The following is a 21,134-nucleotide window of genomic DNA, read 5'->3' on the forward strand; positions in this document are numbered from 1 at the left end:
CTGGCAGTTACAGAAGTCAAAGTGACTAAGGTGTGGCTATCCCACACTTCTTACTTCTGCTTTGGAGATGAGTTTAGCACCAGGCTACTTCTGTTTTTATTTTTTATTTTTAAAAGTTCTCTCTTCTGATAGAGGTATTCAACTATTGTATATTAGTAAAGTATGGAAACTAACAGCTTTTGAAGTATTAACTACATGACAAACCAGAAGACCGAAGATAGTAATTTATTGTTGAAGTATGAATAAAACTGAGGTTCTAAATTCATGCTTAAGTCTTTCACATCTTTCTCAAAATGAAATTTCCTTCCCCAACCATTCCCATTTCTGTTTTACCTACTATTACTTCCTAAAAAAAACCAAAAAAACCCACTTAATTAGAAAATGTAAAACCCCACAAAATTCAGATAATCTAACAAACAGTTTTTGTAATCCAAAAATCTTAAGGTATTGAATAAATCATTGGGATATACATCTCCATTTCTAGTTTTACAATTGTGACAGAGTATTTATGCCAATACTGTAAAAGTCAATACAATCAGAATTAACAGCTTAAATACCTATTACAGTTACTGAATACAGAAACAGTTTATCAAACAGCATGTTTGAATGGATTAGAATTCCTGATGTAGTTGGCCTCTAGCATCCTGCTTCAGAAATGAAAAGAAAGATGGAGAGGGACTCTTTGCCAGGGACTGCAGTGATAGGAGAAAGAATAATGGTTTTAAACTAAAAGAAGATTAGATGTAAGGATGTAAGGAGGAAATTCTTTACTATATGGCAGTGAGGCACTGGCACGAGTTGCCCAGAGGAGCTGTGGATGCCCCACCCCTGGAGGTGCTCCAGGCCAGGCTGGATGGGGCTGTGGGAGGTGTCCCTGCCCACGGCAGGGGGTTGGAACTGGGTGGGCTTTAAAGTCCCTTCCTATCCAAACCATTCTGTGATGCTGTGATTCTAATTAACTCTGGAAAGGTTTTGTTAAAAATTTAATGGATAGCCTTTTCTTAACACGTTTAAAGTACAGTCCTCCTCTCAACTCTACTCATCAATTCTTTAGTAAAGTTTTTTTTTTCCTGTTCTCCCTACAGTACATACAAATCAGTACACCTGCTGATGCCAAGCCAGGTTCTGTGCCCTGCAGCAAGAACAATGTAGAAAGACAAGCTCTCCAACAACATTGTCAGCTCTTTAGATCACAGGGAGCTTGTATAATTAATCCCCAAGGACAGGTTTTCATTATTTATTATAAGGGTATAACATTCTTTACGCTGTGAAGCAAATGGCATTTGTGCAATTTAGAGAGATGCACAGTTCAGCACAATGAACTGTTTATCCCATTTCAGGGTGCCAGTTCAAACTGTGGTATAATCAGTGGTAAGTATGCCAAAAATCTGCATTTTTTTCATCAGAGTTCTAAGTTTACCACAGAAAGTATATCGAAGCACAATAATCTTTACATTTACATTTGGAACAAAGTAAAATTCAGTGAAACCACACTGTATCTAATCTTGGGATGCGGTCGCAGCAGATTTTTGTATTTTGCATAATTTGTGTTCTGCGTTTTGTTCCATTCTGTACATCAGAAATTGTACATCAGACTGGAATTTAATTAACAATTGAAACTTTACAATTTCAAATCCCCAACGAATCAGTCTTCATTCTCTTTTCCATTTAAAAACAAAATAGAAAATAATTCTTTTTCGTTCACTTTCACCTCACACTGCATAGCAAAGACAAATTTACTTTCTCCCCAGTAGCTAACTCTAAACCACTTCTTAAATATTTTGACTAAAGTTTCCATCACAAAAGTTTGTAACTATCTTTAAGACATACTTATAACATCAAATTATAAGCTATGTAACATTTTACACTAAAGGAACTCAGAAGAGCTAACAACTAGATGTTAACGTAATCCACCGCAAGAGACAAGGAGCAGTTACTCAAGTGATGAGCAGTGGCTGACCAACATGTCTGTAGGGAAGAAGGAATTTTACACGTATGAGGCTTATACCACATTCTTCACTCCACAAGGAATGTGCATCTGATATAGTCCTACACAAGCAAGCTTTTGATACCAGAAGTATTCCATCACTCAGGAGTTCTAGGTGGCAAGAGCAGGCTAAATTAACCAGCATCTCTACACTACTATCATGAGGCTGCCTGTGATCATGGAACTGCACATGGAATGACTTTGTTTTCTCCGTGCTGTCTCCCAGTGTGTACTGTTATTCATTATTCCATTTATTCCATTATTCAACTTCAAAAATTTCCCTTTAGAGTGACTTTATACAGACAAAATACAGATAAAATCTCCCTTTATATATCTCCACCGTGTATGTGTGCAAATATCTGTATATGTTAATATATGTTTTCTTCTTAGAGTTTACTCTATCTTAACACTCAATTTATTGTCTGAATTCAGACTCTGTCAAGATGTCTAGGTATGTAAACTTGATGCATTTATCACAGTCTCTGTTTTTGCCACTAAACTGATTTTATTAGGCATGATGATTAGACATTGGATTCTTTTGTGTCACTTCATTTTGCTCCAGTCAGCCACATAACCTTCACTGAAGGTATCAGGAAAGCATCGTGAATGTATAATGTTTTGCCTATGTCCTGTAACAGCAGCTCGCTATCTTGAGAAGTTCAGAGTTTAAACAACACTTGCGCAATTACAATGCAGATTGTACCTGGCAATGTAAAACGTAAAAACAAACAAAAACAAACAAACAAACAAAAAAAAACATCAACAAAAAACAACAACAACAACAACAACAACAACAAAAACAACCTAATCAATGGCAGAATTAGTGGGGACAAAAAGACACAGCATGATATTTAAAGATATGGGAAAATAAGAAAGGAAATTCTGAAAGAGTCAAAGTTTAAAAGAGATTAAGTTACACTCATTTTACCTGAAGCTACAAATTTCCTCTTATGTGATTGTTGAGCTAAACCAACATTTTAGTAATCCAAGTATTTCATTAGCTATTTATAGCTACATAATATAGCTACATTATAGCTATAATATAGCTATATAATTAATAGAAATTAATTGGCTGGAGAAACTAGACACTTTGTTAAGATCAATTCTCCTTTTTTGTTCCTTACGTACTAGTAAAATGTTTCAATATTTAGGTTATACTAACTATATGTTAACAATTAATCAAAATAATAAAGAAATAATCCTATGGTTATTATTATTCTAATGTAACAGTATCGTGTATGCAGATGAAATGGAACTCATGTTCTTCTGTGAAGACAAATCAGCTGCACAAACCTGGATATGCCCCAAGCTAGCTAGTAATAGTAATACTGCATTTCAAAAAAGCATCCTTCTCAAAAGATGTGACACTTCATTGGAAAAAGAAAAAAGTACAAAAAGTACTAAAGACGACAGCTTGGGACACATGCCATGGGGATGTGTCAGTAGTTTAAGTATTATTCTCTCTCCCTTCCCTATCTTGCACAGGCATCTACAAAAGAAAAACATCTGAGGGACTGGTGAGCTGGTGGGCTACCAGTACAAGTAAATGGACCACACCTCTCATTCTTAAAGACTTGATTTGCCACTGTGCTGGAAGCCAGCCACCACCTCTGATAAACAGGATCCAAGGAAATCCTAATGAATGAACCTATATTGTTTGCTTTCCTGCCTGTTTAAAAGTTAGGGAAGAAATATTTAAACCTGAGACATCCAGACATGTCTTCTTGATATCTTCAATTGATCTTTAAAGATCAATTAGATGAGAAATCTCAGCTTAATATTATTCCTCAGAATTTAAAACATTGGGGAAGCCATAGTCAAAACATCCGAGTCAAAAGCACGTGAGATGCATTGGCTACTCCACTGGTTCACTCACACACCACTGGCTATGGGGTTTTGTTTGGTACATCTCTTTGTTCCTCCCCATTGCAAAATAATAAATCTGGGACCTATATTAGCCGCTGCTAATGTTCTTCATTAGCAACTGCTGCAAAGCCTATAAACATAAACAGGAAAAAGGTGCTGGCACCAAAACCATCAATTGCAAAGGAGCAAACTCTTGCCTAATGCAAGGGAGTTTAAGATTCAAACAAACATTTCTGCTGTGTCCAGAGTGGTTTTGCAATATGTCTCCCGAATATTTAAACTGCATTTTTTACACTTCACAATACAATTTAATTGTAAGAATGAATATTCATGTGGTGGATACACAGAAACAGCCATGGTGGTCATGTGCGGTCACAGTGCCTATTTTTGAACACTTCTGATGTAGAATAAATTGTGCCCAAACCACATTTTTGTTTTCAAAAGCAACTGTATAAATCAAAGAAGAATCAAGTTACTTATTGGCCCTCAGAGAGAAAAATTTGCTTGGTAAATATTTATTAGCTCTACGTACCTGAGAAATTACTGAAAAGATGATCACAGGACAGACAGAAAACAGTAACAGAAACTAGGAAAGAATGGTTTTCCCTATTCCAAACATAGCACAAAGTTGCAATTGGCTTACAAAACATTGACAGCATGAATTAGTTATTGCCAACTCCAGAATAAAATCCTACCACTTCAGTCAAAAACACAACATGACATTTGGAGCTACTACATTGCTTACAATCAGATAACTTAACTCCTGAATTCTGAGATGGGAAACAACGCAGTGACAGTTTAACATTCAGCCATTCCTGCAAGCATGCCAGCACACTCAGACTGGGCAGCTAACACATACCGTAATTTATCTGCTATAGAGTTCCTTCCTCACGCAGGATTTGAAAGTAGTATACCTCTGTATAGGTTTGTAGCCCTGTGGAGCAGAAGATGGAGAAGTGCGCAGATGCAGACAACATGTGAAGGCAGCCAGTTAAGCATAAGACAACAGTATCATGAAAATACAAAAAAAAAATGGCTTTAAGTGATGAATAACTAGAAGATACAGTATTGTATTTGTTAGGTAAAACCTTTATCATTTAGTCATCAAGGACTGAATCTTTCAGTTTAAAAATTTAATTTATAAAGGAAGGGGAATCTACTTGGATATTTTTAAACAAAAAAAAAAAAAAAAGGAAATAACTTTTAAACCAAACAGCAATCAGAAAAGAAGCTTTTCATTTTAAGTTTATGGCAATACTCTAACTGACCACTTGATGGCAGATTATATACTAGTGTGCTTCAAAATAGTAAAACCATAAAAAGTCTCAGATTATGATACTGTGTTCCAAAAAGAGAGAAATTTCATTTGATAAACTCTTTAAGATTTTGTTTTCTCAAAACCATACTTCAAATACATGTTAAAATGAACATTTATAATGTTTCTATAAGGGGTAGCACCTGACATCAAGTTCAAAAATTTATGGCTCAGTTTTTAAATAGGACAAACAGGACACAGACCTTTCAGAATTCCAGTTTCATCACACTTGAGTAACTCTTTGCTCTTGCTTTAAGTGCCTTTACTTTAGTTGCATTATATAATTACGAATGCCCTTTTTTTTTTTGTAATACATGGTTCTAGTAACAAGATTTGTAATATGCTCAAGATTCTTCTGGGCAAACGTTTTCATAAAGCTACTTTAAAAAAAGTAGAATTACTAAGTAGAAATTGCTAACTGTGAAATCACACTTCACATCATAGGTCTGTTTTAATCTGCTATTTTGAGATGTTTTTAGAATGATAATCAGGAACTACACTGACTTGGGCAGGCATTAATTGTAAGATACTGAATATTAAAATCAGGCATTTACACTTGATAACACAGGTTAAAATTTGACAAGGCAAGGATTTCCACGGAGCTATAAACTACTACATAAGTGGAAGCTATAATGTTCTTTGATCTGTACAATGAACTGACCAAATCTTCATATAGTTTCAAAACATAGTTATTAACAAAGAAAAGATTAGTGACTTGTTAGTTTTGATTTAGCACAAGACAATGTTTGAGCCTACAACAGTGTAGGAGCTAAAAAGTAAATTTTTACTTGGTCTGATCACACTAAATAGTGTACAACTTTAAATGTACAAACAATAGGAAGCACTCCATAACACTTTCCACCAATCGGTTCTGGACAGTAGGTTCTTATGTTTCTTCTTGTTCCCCTTCCAAAACAATACAGGGGAAGGAGGTGTTACTAAACTTAAAAGGAGGATTTGTGCAGAGTTTTCACATCGTAGACCACTATCCACACACCCAGAAAAATCAGATTTGTGTGATGCTTACAAAACCTTTCTTGAAGTGGTTAACCGACAAGTTAGGTACTGTAGCTGTCTTGGAGTACTACTGACCAGTGAAAAGAAAGGTTTTTTTCTTTTTCTTTTTTCCCCTGAATAATCTATCAAATCTGCATGTAAGTATATATATATATATAGTATTTTTGGTCACTGAGCTATAGGACCAAATCATGATCTTCTACACAATCCAGGAGATACCAATATCTAATTAAAACTAGACTCAACATTTATGAATGAAGGTGCTACTTGTCTAAACATCATTGCCTATCCCTCATAGTTTTTATAGTGTCTACTAGAACATTTTCAAGTGGTCTCAGCAAAAGAAAGGCACATGCATAAGTTTAAATAGTGCTGGATGACACTCAAGAATTATATGTGATTTCTGTCATGCATTTTGTGAAATAGAAACATGTAAAACACTTACAAGAATTGCTTAGTAAGCAGACTGTGCTCTGGTTAAATTAACATACACTGCACATTTACATTTAGTAAACAATTAAAACATATAGCTGAACATCTTGAAACGGTTATGAAACAGTCATCATTCCCACACCATAAAGGATTTGAGGACCAACAAGAAAATAAGCTCATCACAAATGTAGTGGTTGTTATCCACACTTTTACATTAGGTCATATTACAAAAATAACAAGTAACCTATTAGACCCAACATCACAGAAAGTTCTAAAATTGCATTTAGAAACCTAATTAAAAATGACTAAAATTACATTACAGAAATAATATACCAAAATGTGAATTTAGAAACCATTATACACTCCTTGCAGAGAGGTTAAAGTTCAGAATTTATGCCTAAGGGATTAGGTTGTAGGTAAAAACAGAATTTTACACTTGGTTGAAAATGTTAACACCTGTTATATGAAGAAAACAATACAACTGTTATTGATCATACTCTAATTTAATTTTTTTCTGCTACTTTACAATTGCTACAGTGTATTATACTACACTGAACCTGAAGAGGGCAGTAAGGCCTATACATTCACCTAAAGGACAAAGTTCTATGTGTGATTTACAAGCTTGTTCCCTAGGAAAATTTTCTGCAAGTAATTTCCTGCCCTCTAGCTTCTTGTAATTTAATATGTTAGCTACAGGTTTAAATTATCAAAAGTAACTTTGAAGCAGAATATAGTGTTTGTTCAGTGTAACTTCACTAATTCTTTATTTGAAAATTTAAACTATCATATGCTGCAACTCTTTCCAATGCTCATTGTCAACACTTGGTATTTTAAATGTTTTAAAACAGCTGATGGACCTTTAACTAAACTGCCCAAGTTAGAGAGACAAACTCTCTTTCCTGAAAAAAAACAGGTGTAATTAATACCCTTGTTAAAACTCCTGATGCTAATCAATCAGTTGAATGATACAGAAAAAAATACAGTATGCAGTGGATTGATCATCTCCTATCTGATTTGTTTGACTGCTTCAGGATTTTTCTAACATATGTTTAAACATATAAACATTTGGTTTGCAACATATTGATGCTTCAGATCACAAAGTAAGTAAGTAGTGAAGTCAATTAAGGTAATTACAAAAATTAAAATCCTTACCCTAAACCCTCGATTAAGTCTATCTTTCATAATGCCGATAAATTCTTTGTAACTCAATTGGTCATCTCTGTCGACATCAAAAATCTTGAACACTGTGTTCACCAAATGTGGTGAAAGCTTCACACCTGTGGCTACATACACAGCACGCTTGAATTCATCTACATAAAGAAAATAGCAGAAGAAAAATAAACACAGAAATTTAAACTTGAGAAACTTGGGATTAGGAAAATCAAGTAAACTTTTAAAATAAGCTTTCACACTTAAGCACTCAAGAATAATAAAACATGAAAAGTAGAACTTAATTTCACAGGTCTAAAATAGGTAGTTCTCAAATGGTAATAATACATATGATATTCTTTATTTTGCATGAAATACAACAGCACACATGTAGTATACTATATGTAGCAAAATCAGAAAATTTTATTGTAATTCACCTTACGTTACATTTATACTGGTGATATCTACTTAATTTACAAAAACAGAACTTGGAATATAGAGCACAGAGAAAACCATATATTCCTTTAGTAAGGCCACATAAGGTAGGACTACACTGGTGCTAATGTGTTAGACACACTGAGATGCTACTTGGAGTGAGCACACAAGTTTGACATCTTCACATGACTGTTCATCTTGCACTCACCAAGCATCTCAACTGTCGTGTTAAGCATTTCAGCTGGTATGTGCTCTTTTAGTGCCCACTTACTGATTTGTTCAAAAATATGTCTAATTCCTCTTTGAACCTCCTGATACTGTTTCCTTCTATGAACTTCACAGCAGTGAGTTCACAGACCCACTGTGTAAATAAATGCTTTTGTTTGCTTTAGGCTGATCTCTCACTAGTGTCATCAAGTGCCTCTTAACTCTTGTATTGCAGGATTTGGTGATAAACTCTTCTGCATTCTGCTTATCTACCACTCACATGATTTTGTAAAGCTTTATCATATCTCTTATGATAATTGAGACTTCCCCTTTCAAAGCTAGATTTCTAGCCTTTTTAGCATTTTACCTTAGATGCTAAAACTAAAAACTAGGACTCATAGAACAATTTCCTCTCTCTTTTTGCCAACAGTTCAGTATCTTTGTCAACAAATGCAATAATTATCTGACTTTTTAATAATACTTACCCTGACCTATGGAACGACTTGCAAAATTATACATTTGCATTGCAATTGTAAAGTCCTCTAGATTGTTCAAGAACTGGAAAAATGATCTAAACTCATCAAATGTGATACCCTAATAAATAAAAGAATATGTGTATTAGTACCATTAGAATTATCAGTAGTGGTGACAAGTGAATAAACAAACCTTGCCATTACATATGTCTACTTCATTTAATAGTAGATACTACATTCATTGAAATAAACAACAGTTTCCACTGAAGTTAGTGAAGTAAAGAATTGTAGCCACCAGAAGAATGTAAGATGTTTTTCCTATTTGCCACTGCAATGGACAGTACTTCACACTCAAAATACAGTCAAAAATGCTGTTCCACAACTTAAGGCACTCTTAAAAATTCCAGGAGGATTTTTATGATATGGCAGCAGATACTGAGAATAGAAGTTCAGGTTTGCGTAAGTATCAGAATATGTCTACTACTCAAAATCTGCAAACTACTATTAATTCTATGTGTGTGTGCAAAAATACACTGAATTCATAGTCGCGTTATGATCTAATGTAAGCTCTATACTTTAAGTTGAGGGTTTTACATATCCAGATTTAGCCATGTAAATCTCTTCAGTTGATACTCTACGTTTTACATTACAGGGCTTGTTCAACTTTAATAAAAACAAACAAAAAACAACAACAACAAAAAACACAAACAACCTTTTAAATTTTGATCAGAATTCAAATTTCTTCTGTGAAGGTGCTAAGTTGTTAAAAGAACATACTTTTTTTTTTTCTTTTCTTGTGGTATTCTACTTCCCTCTACACATGCAAAGTGCTGATAATTTACCTCTAAATCATTTGTGAAAGAAATCTTAAACAGACACTTTGAATTGAGGCAGGACTGAATTAATGCCTGCCTCTCATTTGCTAGAATAGGAATACCTTTCTATGTAAAATAAATTAAAAAGTTCAGTTTCCTTTGGGCAGATTATATTTTAATACAGCAAATAAAACTGTTATATTAGTGCACAAATTCTGTTAAAATTCATAGACTTTCCTTGGAAGCTGATATTTGTAATAGTTTCAGTTAAACAAAAAACATCTGGGAACCATGAAAAAAAGAGCTTCATACAATTTTTGTTGCATTGTCTTGGCTTTATATATTAAAAGCTATGCAGACCTTTTACAGAGTACTTAGAACTGAACTCCTCAACAGCTAGACTGGCAACTCAGGAAGGGTCAGTGAATAGAAACTCCGATCCCACCCATACTGCTTCCTCTTACACCTAATCTGGTACAACAGAGACAGCCCTGCCTTCCCTTTCCATTCCCCAGCCATCAAAAAGAACCACACACCCATCAATAATTATATATGTGACCCATTATTAAAACTTTATAGTTTTAATACAGCTAGATTTGAATCCAATGAAAAAGAGAAGTCAGAAAAAAACGTTTTTTAAAATCTCATTGCTAGAAAATTGTTTTTTCAAGTCTTATGTTTTTTGTTGCTTAAGGTGAACTTGAATGTAATATAAAGCTTCAAAAATATTATTAATTAAATCACATAATGAATACAAATAATTTGATGTTATTTACTCTTCTACTTTGTATTGAAGAAGAAATCTGAAAAATGGAAGATGCACAGATTATTATCAGAATAAATTCCTGGTGCAGATGAGATTGGAGACAGCATCTCAAAACTTCAGTCCAGCAAGGGTGTTTTCACCTTGATGACACTGGGACTTGGTGTTGTGGCCCACTGCTGTCCTAGCTAAACAGTTACCTTTTCTTCAGGAATCCTACAGCGCATGTTTTCCAGGTAACTTGATGTATTTTCCACATTTGTATATCTCAAAAGAATATGGGCAAAGTCTTCCTCACTGATGGTGTTCATCCCATTAGAATAGGAAAGGAATTCTATCTCTAGAACTTCAGTTTGTAGGTTGTCCATAAATCTGAAGCATAAATATGAAGCAATATTTATTGCTATAGCACATGGCTTTTTATTATAGAATTATAGCATATCCTGAATTGGAAGGGACCCGCACTGAGTCCAACTTCTGGCTCCACACAGGATCAGCCCCAAAATCAAACCATATATCTGTTTTATTTTGTTAATTGTTTTATTTTGCTCTTCGTATGTGTAGTGCTGAGGAAAAATAACATTTGTATCCCATATAATTTATGCATTTATGTATATAATGTATATGTATAGTAATGTAATAAACATTAATTATAACATATAAATATTTCTTTACAAACAAGTCATAAAATAGAGACTCACCTATAAAAATCTTCAAAGTTCAGTTCAGCTTTTCCTTTCTTGCCAAAAAAGTGTACAAGCAGTGTCGTATCTGACAGTGAACTTGTAGTATCATCAGCACGCTTAAATATTAGAATAAAAAAAAATTAAAGGCCATTATTGGATCAGTTACAGAAGTATAATCTGGGAATGACTATCAACACAATAGGCCTTTCTATGAAACAAGTTTGTATGTTTTACGTTCACAGTATTAAAAAGATGTTAGTATTAAAATTAAAGTTAATTTTGTCACACAATTTTCATGCAGATGAACTTTCGGCTGTTAATTGCATTTAGTAGAAAACACTCTGAACAACAATCTAATATAATGGTTGAATATAGTGAACAATCTAATCTAATATGATAAAGGTGGAAAAAAAAGAATAAAAAACAGAAGCTCTTGAGAAAAAAATGATCTAGTCAGTTGAGGTAAATCATAAGAATAACACCCTCTGCATACAATTTCCTCTCCTTTCTACTAAGCAACTACAAAGACATTAAAAGTAGTTACTTCATATAATCTTATTTTATATTTCATAATTAATAAGTATGGAACCATATTCCAGAAACAATCAACAAGGTGTACATTATTTGATTCTGTGTTATAAGTAGCAGATGACAACAGATCACATTTTCTTGTCAAAAGAGATTGAAAACAACAGAATTGTAAAAAACAACAACAACAACAAACAAAACAAAATTCCATGGAGGGATATTATTTTCATTTATTCTCTTAAGAAGATTAATCATCTCCAGAGTACGTGGTCCCTGCAAAGACTTTTTCCTTAATAAATAACTATCAACTTCTAAGGCATGAGAAGAGTAGAAACAATTCATTTTGACCATTTGTTACAGGAAGACTTCTAAGTATGTGCAACATTTTTTTTTTTTTAAACTATATAAATATTCATTACCCATAACTGTCAATGCATGTGCACTGATTTTACCTCTTTTACAAGGAGACTCTTCATATACTGAAGAGCTAGAAAAATGATTCACTAAAATAAGGGTCTTAAATAAGCCATAGTATTCCACCATGGTAATGTCCTTCTGTTCTTATGTACATCTGACAACATTTGAAATTCAAAAATATATGTAGCTTTCTTGTGCACCTGCCTAGGGAGAAACTTCTGTCCAAGCTCCCATTTTCTTACAAAGACAAGATCTTATTTAAAAGCAAACGGTGGGAGGCAGTAGTCTCTGCTAATAGTTTGCCTTGGACGGACAATCAGCAACACCATATTTTTATGAAAGTATGCCTACCGTCTCCACTCTTAGAGTACAAAATAGAATATACAGTACAGAAACCTAGCAAGTATTTAGAAGATGACTTATAATATTAGTAATTTGTCACCATGAAAGATTATAAACATATAGGATTTATTTTAAGTACAGAAATCTGGAAAGATCAGCTTATACAAACCTGCAAGCAGCACTCAGAATCCTTTAAGTGTGACTTTATTTCCTAACTGAAGAGATCATGTATTTATAATAATGGAGAAACTCTAAATGAGGAAACTATTCTATTCTATTCTAATCTCTAAATGAGGAAACTAACACTACTCATTAATAGTATTTATGAATCAAAAACTAGGAAAAACATGATGCAATAAAAACACAGAATCTTTCCTTTTAACACCCAAGAGCTAGAGAAGTAAGAGGGAAACATTTCTATACTTGAGTATACTTCAGGATTCTCAAGATTATATTTCATGTGCTCTAGCTTCCTCTTTATTCTCGTATTCTTCTCCAGGGAGAAATAAGATGATGTAGCGTATATATATGAGAGAGGTATTTCGTACCCTTCAGTTAAGTCAGTGAGCAAATTAATTCAGAAAAGTAATCACTTTTTGTCTTTTAATATTGTTATCCTCCACTACAGGACACAATATACTGAAACACAGATACCCTGATTTCTTATGTCTTGTAAGCAATTAAATCCCCAAGTACATTCAAACAATTTCCCTCAAGTACACTGAAAAGATATCAAATGTTAAATTACAGCCTTTCATCTTGCAAAAAAATTCAAAACATTAGACTTAGGTTGCATTCACCCATACCTAAAGAACCATTTAAAAAATAAAATCTGTAAGTCTTTTCACAATTCCCATTTGGCTAGCCTCACCAAATGAACAAACAAACAAAAAAATCAATCCCTAAAAACCTCACCCCAGAAACTCAACCCCGTATGCTTCTCCACAGAATTACAGGCAATGAAAAACTCCTTCTGCATTGGACTATATAAGTTCTCTCTCTTAAGGGTAAAAACATAAGCTTTAGTCACTTAAAATTAGTTTATTATTTGTTTTAAAGTGAATGTTCTATTTTACATCAGAGAAAATTAAATGACCAAACCTATTTCCATATATAATAGATGAAACTTTTTTGATCCATCTGTACTACACTGAAAGATTACTATTACTATATTATTACTATGAATTATTACTATAAATATTGGCCTAAAACTCAGTTCTGTAACACTACATGAAGATTTTTGCAAAAGCAGATCAATTCAAGCTGTTAGAGGTACAAAGAAACTGTATTTGATACCTGGGAAATGCAGATTCTACCTTAAGAGAATAATCAATGACCATGTTTTGTTCAGCCTGCAATAATGAAAACTGAGGGCTATGACTGTTTTTATAGACACAAACATGAGTAAAAGAATAACAAAACGTGAAAAGGCCCTCCTAAAATTAAAGGGCAACAGACTAAAGGAACTATGAGTAAATTTAGCTTGGAAACTGGAAGGAGTCCATCCAACTCCTCAGGTTATAGAATAGCTTCTGAAGAGGAATAGCATGGACAAAATACCAATTACTTTTAATATGGAGCATACATTGTTTATGAAGCAAAGAAAAAGGCTATTTTACTTGGTAGGTCTGTTTCAGTTCTATGTTCTTTCTCATTATGATCCTGCTTACGAAGCATAACATGAGAGAATCAGCAAGGAGTTGCCACAACTCCTAATGCCACAACTCCTAGAAAAGCAATCAATTTCTCTATATGGGGCACAGGAAAGCCTAAATAATCTAGTTTTCTGACCCTCTTAAGCAATCAGTACAAATGTCTTATTCAAGTATTTGAAAGTAGATCATGAAGTAAGAATCTGACTAGAATATAAAGAACTAAGGAAATTTGACAGCTCAGGGATATTGCTAGTCCTCCATAATGATTTTGTAATATTCAGTAAGATTGACAAGTGTTTTCGTTACCTTAAAATATTCCTTTTTCAATCCAATAACTGTGTGATACTGTTTTTGTGAAGATAAGCTTCAATAACATGCATAAAAAGTACATTAAGGACCTAGGGATTAAATCCTTAAGGGGCTTAACTCTCATTTAAGTAGTCACATCACTGGACCAAATCTAAATGACAAAGGTTTCCTGAACCTTCTCTAACTGTGAAATAGTGTCACTGTTAATGTTAGAAAATGCTTCCTACAATAAAGACTGAAGAGGACTTGATTTTCCAACTCTTTCAAAAAGTAACTTTGCCTTTACTTGGAAATGAAAACTTTGAGTTGTTGCACTGCATGGAATCAAATCCATTTCATCTGAGAACATTCAGATTTAAAGAAAGTAAAAGAAGGAAAAGGAACAAAATGCATGAAATATGAGAACAATCATAACAGAAATAGATAAAATAACGATGTGTTTATGGACCAGAGACAGAGGTTGTCTTATACCTCTGCAAGGTCTGAAAAGAGTGCTTGACTTGTGCTACGTCTCAAAGTATCCCAGTAGCTTCTGGGGACAAGGTCCTCTCCTTCTGTTTTAAGAACCTGCAGAGTTTCAAGAAGCACAATAAAACAACATATTACAGACGTTAAAATCTTTCCTAATTGATCCTCAGAAACAAGGCTTGATTCTTTTGCTTCTACACAGTGAAATCTCTACCCAGTTATATGACACTTTGTAAAACCAATACTGGTCCATTATGGCTATTTGATTTTTACTTACAATGTGGCTGTGCTGAAAGTATCACCAGACTCCATCTACCCTAAGTATGCAAGCTAGGGAAAGCAGAGTGATTTTTTTTTCTAAAAGTACATGTGAAAACGGCCATCTAAACTTTGTATTTTGCTGTAGGTTTTTCCTCACAATTTTGTTTTGCCAAATATATTAATTTTCCGTCTAACAATAAGAAATTTATTTTCTTACTGATCCAAATATAAAAGGCACCATTCAAATCGCTGTATTAATTTCGTCCAATCACAAGGATGACATTCTTGTAGCAATAAGGAAAAGTAAAAATCAAGCCTAACAAACCTAACTTTAACCGACATACATATCACGAAAACACTAGGCAAATATGAAGAACAAACTTACCTTATATAAATGAAAAACAGGGTGTTTAATTTCTCCAAGGAAAATATGCTTCCCTTTTTGCTCTGAAATGATCTGCATTATTTTTGGTTGCCTGAAAAATCCTTCCTTTTTATAAGCATTCCTTTATCTTGCAATTAGTCTTGAAAGATCTATGCTTTTTTTTTTTCTTCCCCCAAAGAATCTAGGGGACATGATCCTGGAGACAGCAGAAGGCTAATCGGAATTTGGTTAGGGTTGTTGTAACTACATGAATTTACCTCTTTTCTCCAACTAATCTTAAGTAGGTCTCCCATTTTCAGGACTCCCTACTCTAATGTCCATATGGGCATGCAAGTCAAAAACACAGAATGAATTTAATCTTCTAAATAAGATTTTTTTTTCTTTGTATCAGCACATGTTGTTCTACATGTATTAGACAATTTACTGATCAGAATGCTGTGCAATGTGTAACACACCATTACCATGAAGAATACGGTTTGTAGTAATAGTTGACTTTCAACAAGTTGAAAGGTTACTGTGTATATGTATTTCACATTATGCCAAAAACAGAAATACTAATATACAAAACTCTTTAGATAGCTGAAATATAGTATGATATCCAATCTTTCCTTTTCCATTTTCCTTTAACGTTCGTCAGTACGTAACAGGTCTTTATTACACTTGTAATATTTCTACCAGTGATACCATTACATGAGTGAAGGTATTATCTAAGAGCTCTTACCAATGCAGTGGAGCTCAGTGCACATGGGACTGTCATATATTAATTTGCCTCAGCTGTATTTCACATATATAAATAAATGAATCTGTCTATGATTTCTGTAATTTACATTTTTTACAAATAATGCTCTTAATACTACCAAAGCAATATTTCAACACTAAGTCAATATGTAATGTTATAAAAATAGAACCAATAAAAATACATTAAGATATTTAATATACATGTATGGTGTTAGCTGCAGAACATTGCAAAATACTTGCTGGAAGGTACTAAATAATCTAAAATACTTTAACTTGTCTAATGTTTCTAGAACTTCTATTATGTACTTTCTTCTCTATCCAATTCAATTCAGCTCCTGTGAATTGTCACCAAAGAAATGTGACAAGTTACTAGGAATTACAGACTTATTTAATATATACTACACTTATTTCCTTTTTGAAAAAATCTGGTTTTATCTTTCTCTTATGGTAGAGTAACAGTCCATATGCTGTTCATATCCACATTATTCTCATACATTCTCAGAACTCCTAAATTGCTAAATTTAAAGAAATTGTTTTACTTCAGCGTGTACAGGATTAGGTCCTTATGATGCCATAGAGTTAGAGTTTCCCTCTAACACTTACTTATATCCCTTTGATATTTACTAGGCCATGTGTTAGAACACCTCATTCTTTTATGCATACAATTCTTAATATATCACTATAAAGTACTCACTGAATTTATTCTCTTACTTTAGCTAATGGAATTAGTACTTTCGGGCATGCAGATTTTATTTTCCTTACATGCATCTTATGACAATTATTACATTTCAGTTGGCATTTGGCTAGTAAAAGCACTCATGCAATACATGCTGAGCTAGTCTTAACACACAATTGCAGTATGCACCAGATCATGACTTAAAAGAATTAACCTACAGAAATGAAAATACAAAAATATTTAAACCACTTAAAGCTGCATGGCATGCACCTTATGGCTTATAGACCCTGACACTTCTCAAAAAAAACACATCTGTTTTTAAGGATGAGGCGAAGAAAAGGGCCCAACACGGTACTTTTGCACTATCTCAGACATTTTAGGGCTGTAGTTCTCAAGTCTCAAGTATCTTCTACTCCCCAGGACATTAAGGGAAAAACTGAAAAGGCCACTACAATCCTGGTGAATACATTCAAAAAACCCGAACATTCTTTTTCTCTCTTGCCAGTTTCATCTCTTACTCTTCTAAAATGATCAAAAGTAAGTTTACAGTCACCTACATAATGAAGGTTTTTCTTTTTTCTGCAAGATCCTATTCTAGTTCATCACTAAAAGTTCTTGTTTGTTCTGTATGTGAAGCACAAAGGCTCTTTTTTTTTTTTATTTCCTCCTTTTTTTTTTTTTTTTTTTTTTTTTTTTGACAGCATAGTAGGGGGTAGATGACAAAGGTGAAGGTTTCATATAACTTTTGTTATTACATCACATTATACACAAGGAGGCAAGACAGACTCAGGCTTAATGTGCCTAGGTTAATTAACAAGATGGCTCTACTGTTTTTTAAGATCTATTTTGTCCTTCTAAAAAAAAAAAAATACTAATTCCTTCATTTTACATAAACAGTGAGAACAACTTTTCATTCTGGTAGTCTGGTCTGTTTCTGAATGCTTGCAATGAGCACATGCAACTTTTCATGGAAGTAAGCAACCATCACATTTTTACTGATTAGCAGAAGTAATTGACTTGATGAAAAATATAAATATAAAAAATACTCTTATCGCATATTATTTCACCTTGCTGGTGAAGACTGCATAAATTAAGAATACTTAGAGTACATACACTGTTAGTAGAGGTATGATATCCATAAAGTTGAAGACGCTGACATACAGCAAAAACGGGCCAAGCCAAGTATCACGTCAGAATGAAGACAAAAGAAGGAAAAAAAATAAAGACAACAGAATAGGTTAAGATTTATTTTATATAATATTAGATTTAGTTTTATTTTAAGGTGACAGTGAATAGAAAATGGTCTGCTTTATTTTCATTCATTAAATTTTCTTAAGAGAAGTACAAAGTTGAAGAGATTAATATCAGGAGGAAAGTTCCATTTTGTAGTTTTTTTCAAAAAACTCTTCTTTTGGGTGCAAGTTTCCTTTTTCAGCATAAACAGTGTGTGAGAGATTCAACAATCGACCTACAGTTTTCAAAACTAATAAGGATAGTTCTTCTCAGTGTGGGAAGAAAAGATCCCTTTATATACTCAGATAAGATTTAAAAAGTATTAATTCTTGGAATTCAAATTTTATACAGTTTCAGGGACAAAATCCTGAGATCCTGAATCAATGGTCTGAAAAGGATTCTGGGTACCATGACAAGCTGCATAGATATGTCAAAATGTTTCTTATAATGAAGAATTATTTCCATAAATATGTGCAAATCACAAAAGAACACATTTGTTCTGCCATGGGCTTGACAGACACTTGTACCTGATTTTTACTTGTCCACCAGTAAAATTCCAGTAGTAATTACCAGTATATTACCAGTATAATTATATATACTGTAGTATATTAGTATACTAGTATATTACCAGTAAATTACCAGTATAATTCCTGGTAGTGCTGCCATCCTCCAGACAACCCACACTAGTCTATTTCTGACTTACTTTTCTCATGCATGTAATAAACACAAATTTTACATTAAATTAAGTATTTAATGTTCCACAAAAATCTATTCATATAATATAAACAACTGAAGATGTTTTGCGCTGATCATAAGCAGTATTTAATAAGAAAAGAATATAAAAACTGTTCACTTATCAAATTTCATCAGTTATATTAAAACTGCTACATTAATAACAAGTATTAACATCAGCATGTCTACATTTAACATTTTTTTGTAAGTTATAAGAGCAGGAGTACAGTTTGGTTTTGCTACTGAGATGCCTCACTTTTAAGTGACTGAATGGTACTGCCTCATTACTATTCAGTTTCCTTAAAGATTCCAAGTGGAATCAATGCACGTAATACAATATTTAAATACTATTTTTTCTTTTATATAAACCACTTAAGTGTTTTTTCCAATAACTGCAGTAACTGTTTTTCTTTGTATATACTTAAAATTATACGTAGTCTTTTAACGATAAAAAATTATTGTTTCAAAACAAATTGAAAGTCATTAGCGAACACAATACACATACACACACAACTTTGTTCAATTTTTGAATTGCAATTGCAAAAAAAAAAAATTTGCAATTCAAAAAAAATTGAATTGCAAATTCAATTTTTGAATTGCATTAAAGAAAATTAATGCTGGACTACCAGCTGCAACTATTCTGATTTTACTTACCAGCATTGCACGTTTTTCTTCGTCTCCCTTTCTTTCTCTCTTCTCATTTTTTTTCCTGAAAATCTCTTGTAACTACAAAACAAATCATTTTGTTCTTATTTTGCTTTTGGGTCATTTCACATGCATAACAATCCATTCTAACAATAACTGTGAGTAACACTGCATGCACTATTAAAACATAGTTCTTCAGTTCCAATTACGTTTTTTGTTTATATTTGTTCTTCAGTAAAATATCAGTGTTCCAATGATGTTTTTTTTGTTTATATTCATGCCTTCATGAACCTTCTGTCACCTTAAGCATAACACAGAAAGGAAGAAGTTGTTTATTTGTTTTCCCACAAAATAAAGCTAGTAACTCTGGGAGCACAATACTCAGAACATCCTATTTAGCTTTATGTTTTAGTCAGCCTAGGTCTGTACTGGCTTACAAGTGGGAGTTTCCAGTCTTTTCCAACTCCTCTAAGCACATCCTTTGTTGTCAGGTACTATTTAGTACAGTTGTATAGCTATGCAGTCAGCTGGATCAATCTTTTTTCATGTTAGGTAGCTAGATCAGTTCTTATTCCTGCTGGCACAAGCATGGGGTGGAAACACCTGGTGGGGGCAAAACATTCTACTACTACTCAAGAGTAATTTATCAAGTATCTTTGTTTTTTCAAGTATGTTCAAAGAATACTTTTGACTTTTGTAAAACACCTCCTTCCCAAATTTATTTATGTTAAGAGCTTTAGACATGACTTCTGAGACAACTTCAAACACAGCATTTAAAACATACAGAGATTCTTACACATTTATTTTTAGAAATCGCAATGTCTTCATGTTATGAAATGGTCTGCAATTCTCTTTGTAAGTATCAATATACTTTAAATAATTTTATTATTGCAATACTTACAATATTCCCAAATAATTAGAAAAAGAAAAATGACATTATTCTTCACAGCAGACAGAGCAGTATTATGATGCTATTGTGATGCCATCTACCAGTGAACTTCAGCTTTTCAAAAATCGATCTGAAAGTATCATACTGCCCCTTGTAGCATGTGTTAACTCAAAATGGGCCAAAAATAAAATAAACAACACACACTGTAGCTGACAAATTTGTCCTATCCAGTATATGGTATTTTTAGAACCAAACGTCATGGTATACAAACAGTGGTTCCAAAGACTGGATTTTACCTACCAGAAGTCTGGTAAAAACCCGATACTGATAATGTGTGTGTGACATAGTTTGCACAAAAATTTTCCAAATTTAATCAGAATAACATATTTCGGAGAATAAAAGACAATGGGATCAGCAAACTCTGCTGCTGTGGTATGACAGCAATGAAAAAAATGAATGCAGTGTTAGAGAGCAAACAACCAATGCTTTTTTAAGTAACATAAGTAACATTTTATGAATTTCCAAAATTAACTACTGTCTTCTGGAACTGTCTATAGCGCAAATACAGACCAGAATATTGTGTGTCATTGTACCTACTTTTAAGTACAGGATTAATTTACAGATCTAGTTCTATCTTTTCAAATATATTTGTAAATTTACAGGCACAAACTACTGTAACCTATGCTGACAAGGAAAGAGTGATGAGAGGGC

The 21,134-nt window shown here is 33.3% G+C and overlaps 1 protein-coding gene across 3 annotated transcripts in view; it reads right to left on the bottom strand.

Moving 5' to 3' along the window:
* Positions 1–21,134, bottom strand: part of MICU3 (mitochondrial calcium uptake family member 3) — a gene marked incomplete at its 5' end in the record, with an annotated part of 47,418 nt that overhangs the window by 3,252 nt on the left and 23,032 nt on the right. For 2 of the 3 annotated variants that reach the window (XM_084517496.1, XM_084517498.1), the window contains 7 exons: positions 7,770–7,927; positions 8,894–9,002; positions 10,660–10,831; positions 11,161–11,261; positions 14,868–14,963; positions 18,038–18,076; positions 19,544–19,615. In XM_084517496.1, the coding sequence (XP_084373622.1) occupies positions 7,770–7,927; positions 8,894–9,002; positions 10,660–10,831; positions 11,161–11,261; positions 14,868–14,963; positions 18,038–18,076; positions 19,544–19,615 (747 nt within the window). Of the gene's footprint in view, positions 1–4,712; positions 4,788–7,769; positions 7,928–8,893; positions 9,003–10,659; positions 10,832–11,160; positions 11,262–14,867; positions 14,964–18,037; positions 18,077–19,543; positions 19,616–21,134 lie in introns of all 3 variants that reach the window. The other variant, XM_084517497.1, reaches the window with a different exon arrangement.

This window comes from Aythya ferina, assembly GCF_964211825.1.
Source record: "Aythya ferina genome assembly, chromosome: 4".
NCBI lineage: Eukaryota > Metazoa > Chordata > Aves > Anseriformes > Anatidae > Aythya > Aythya ferina.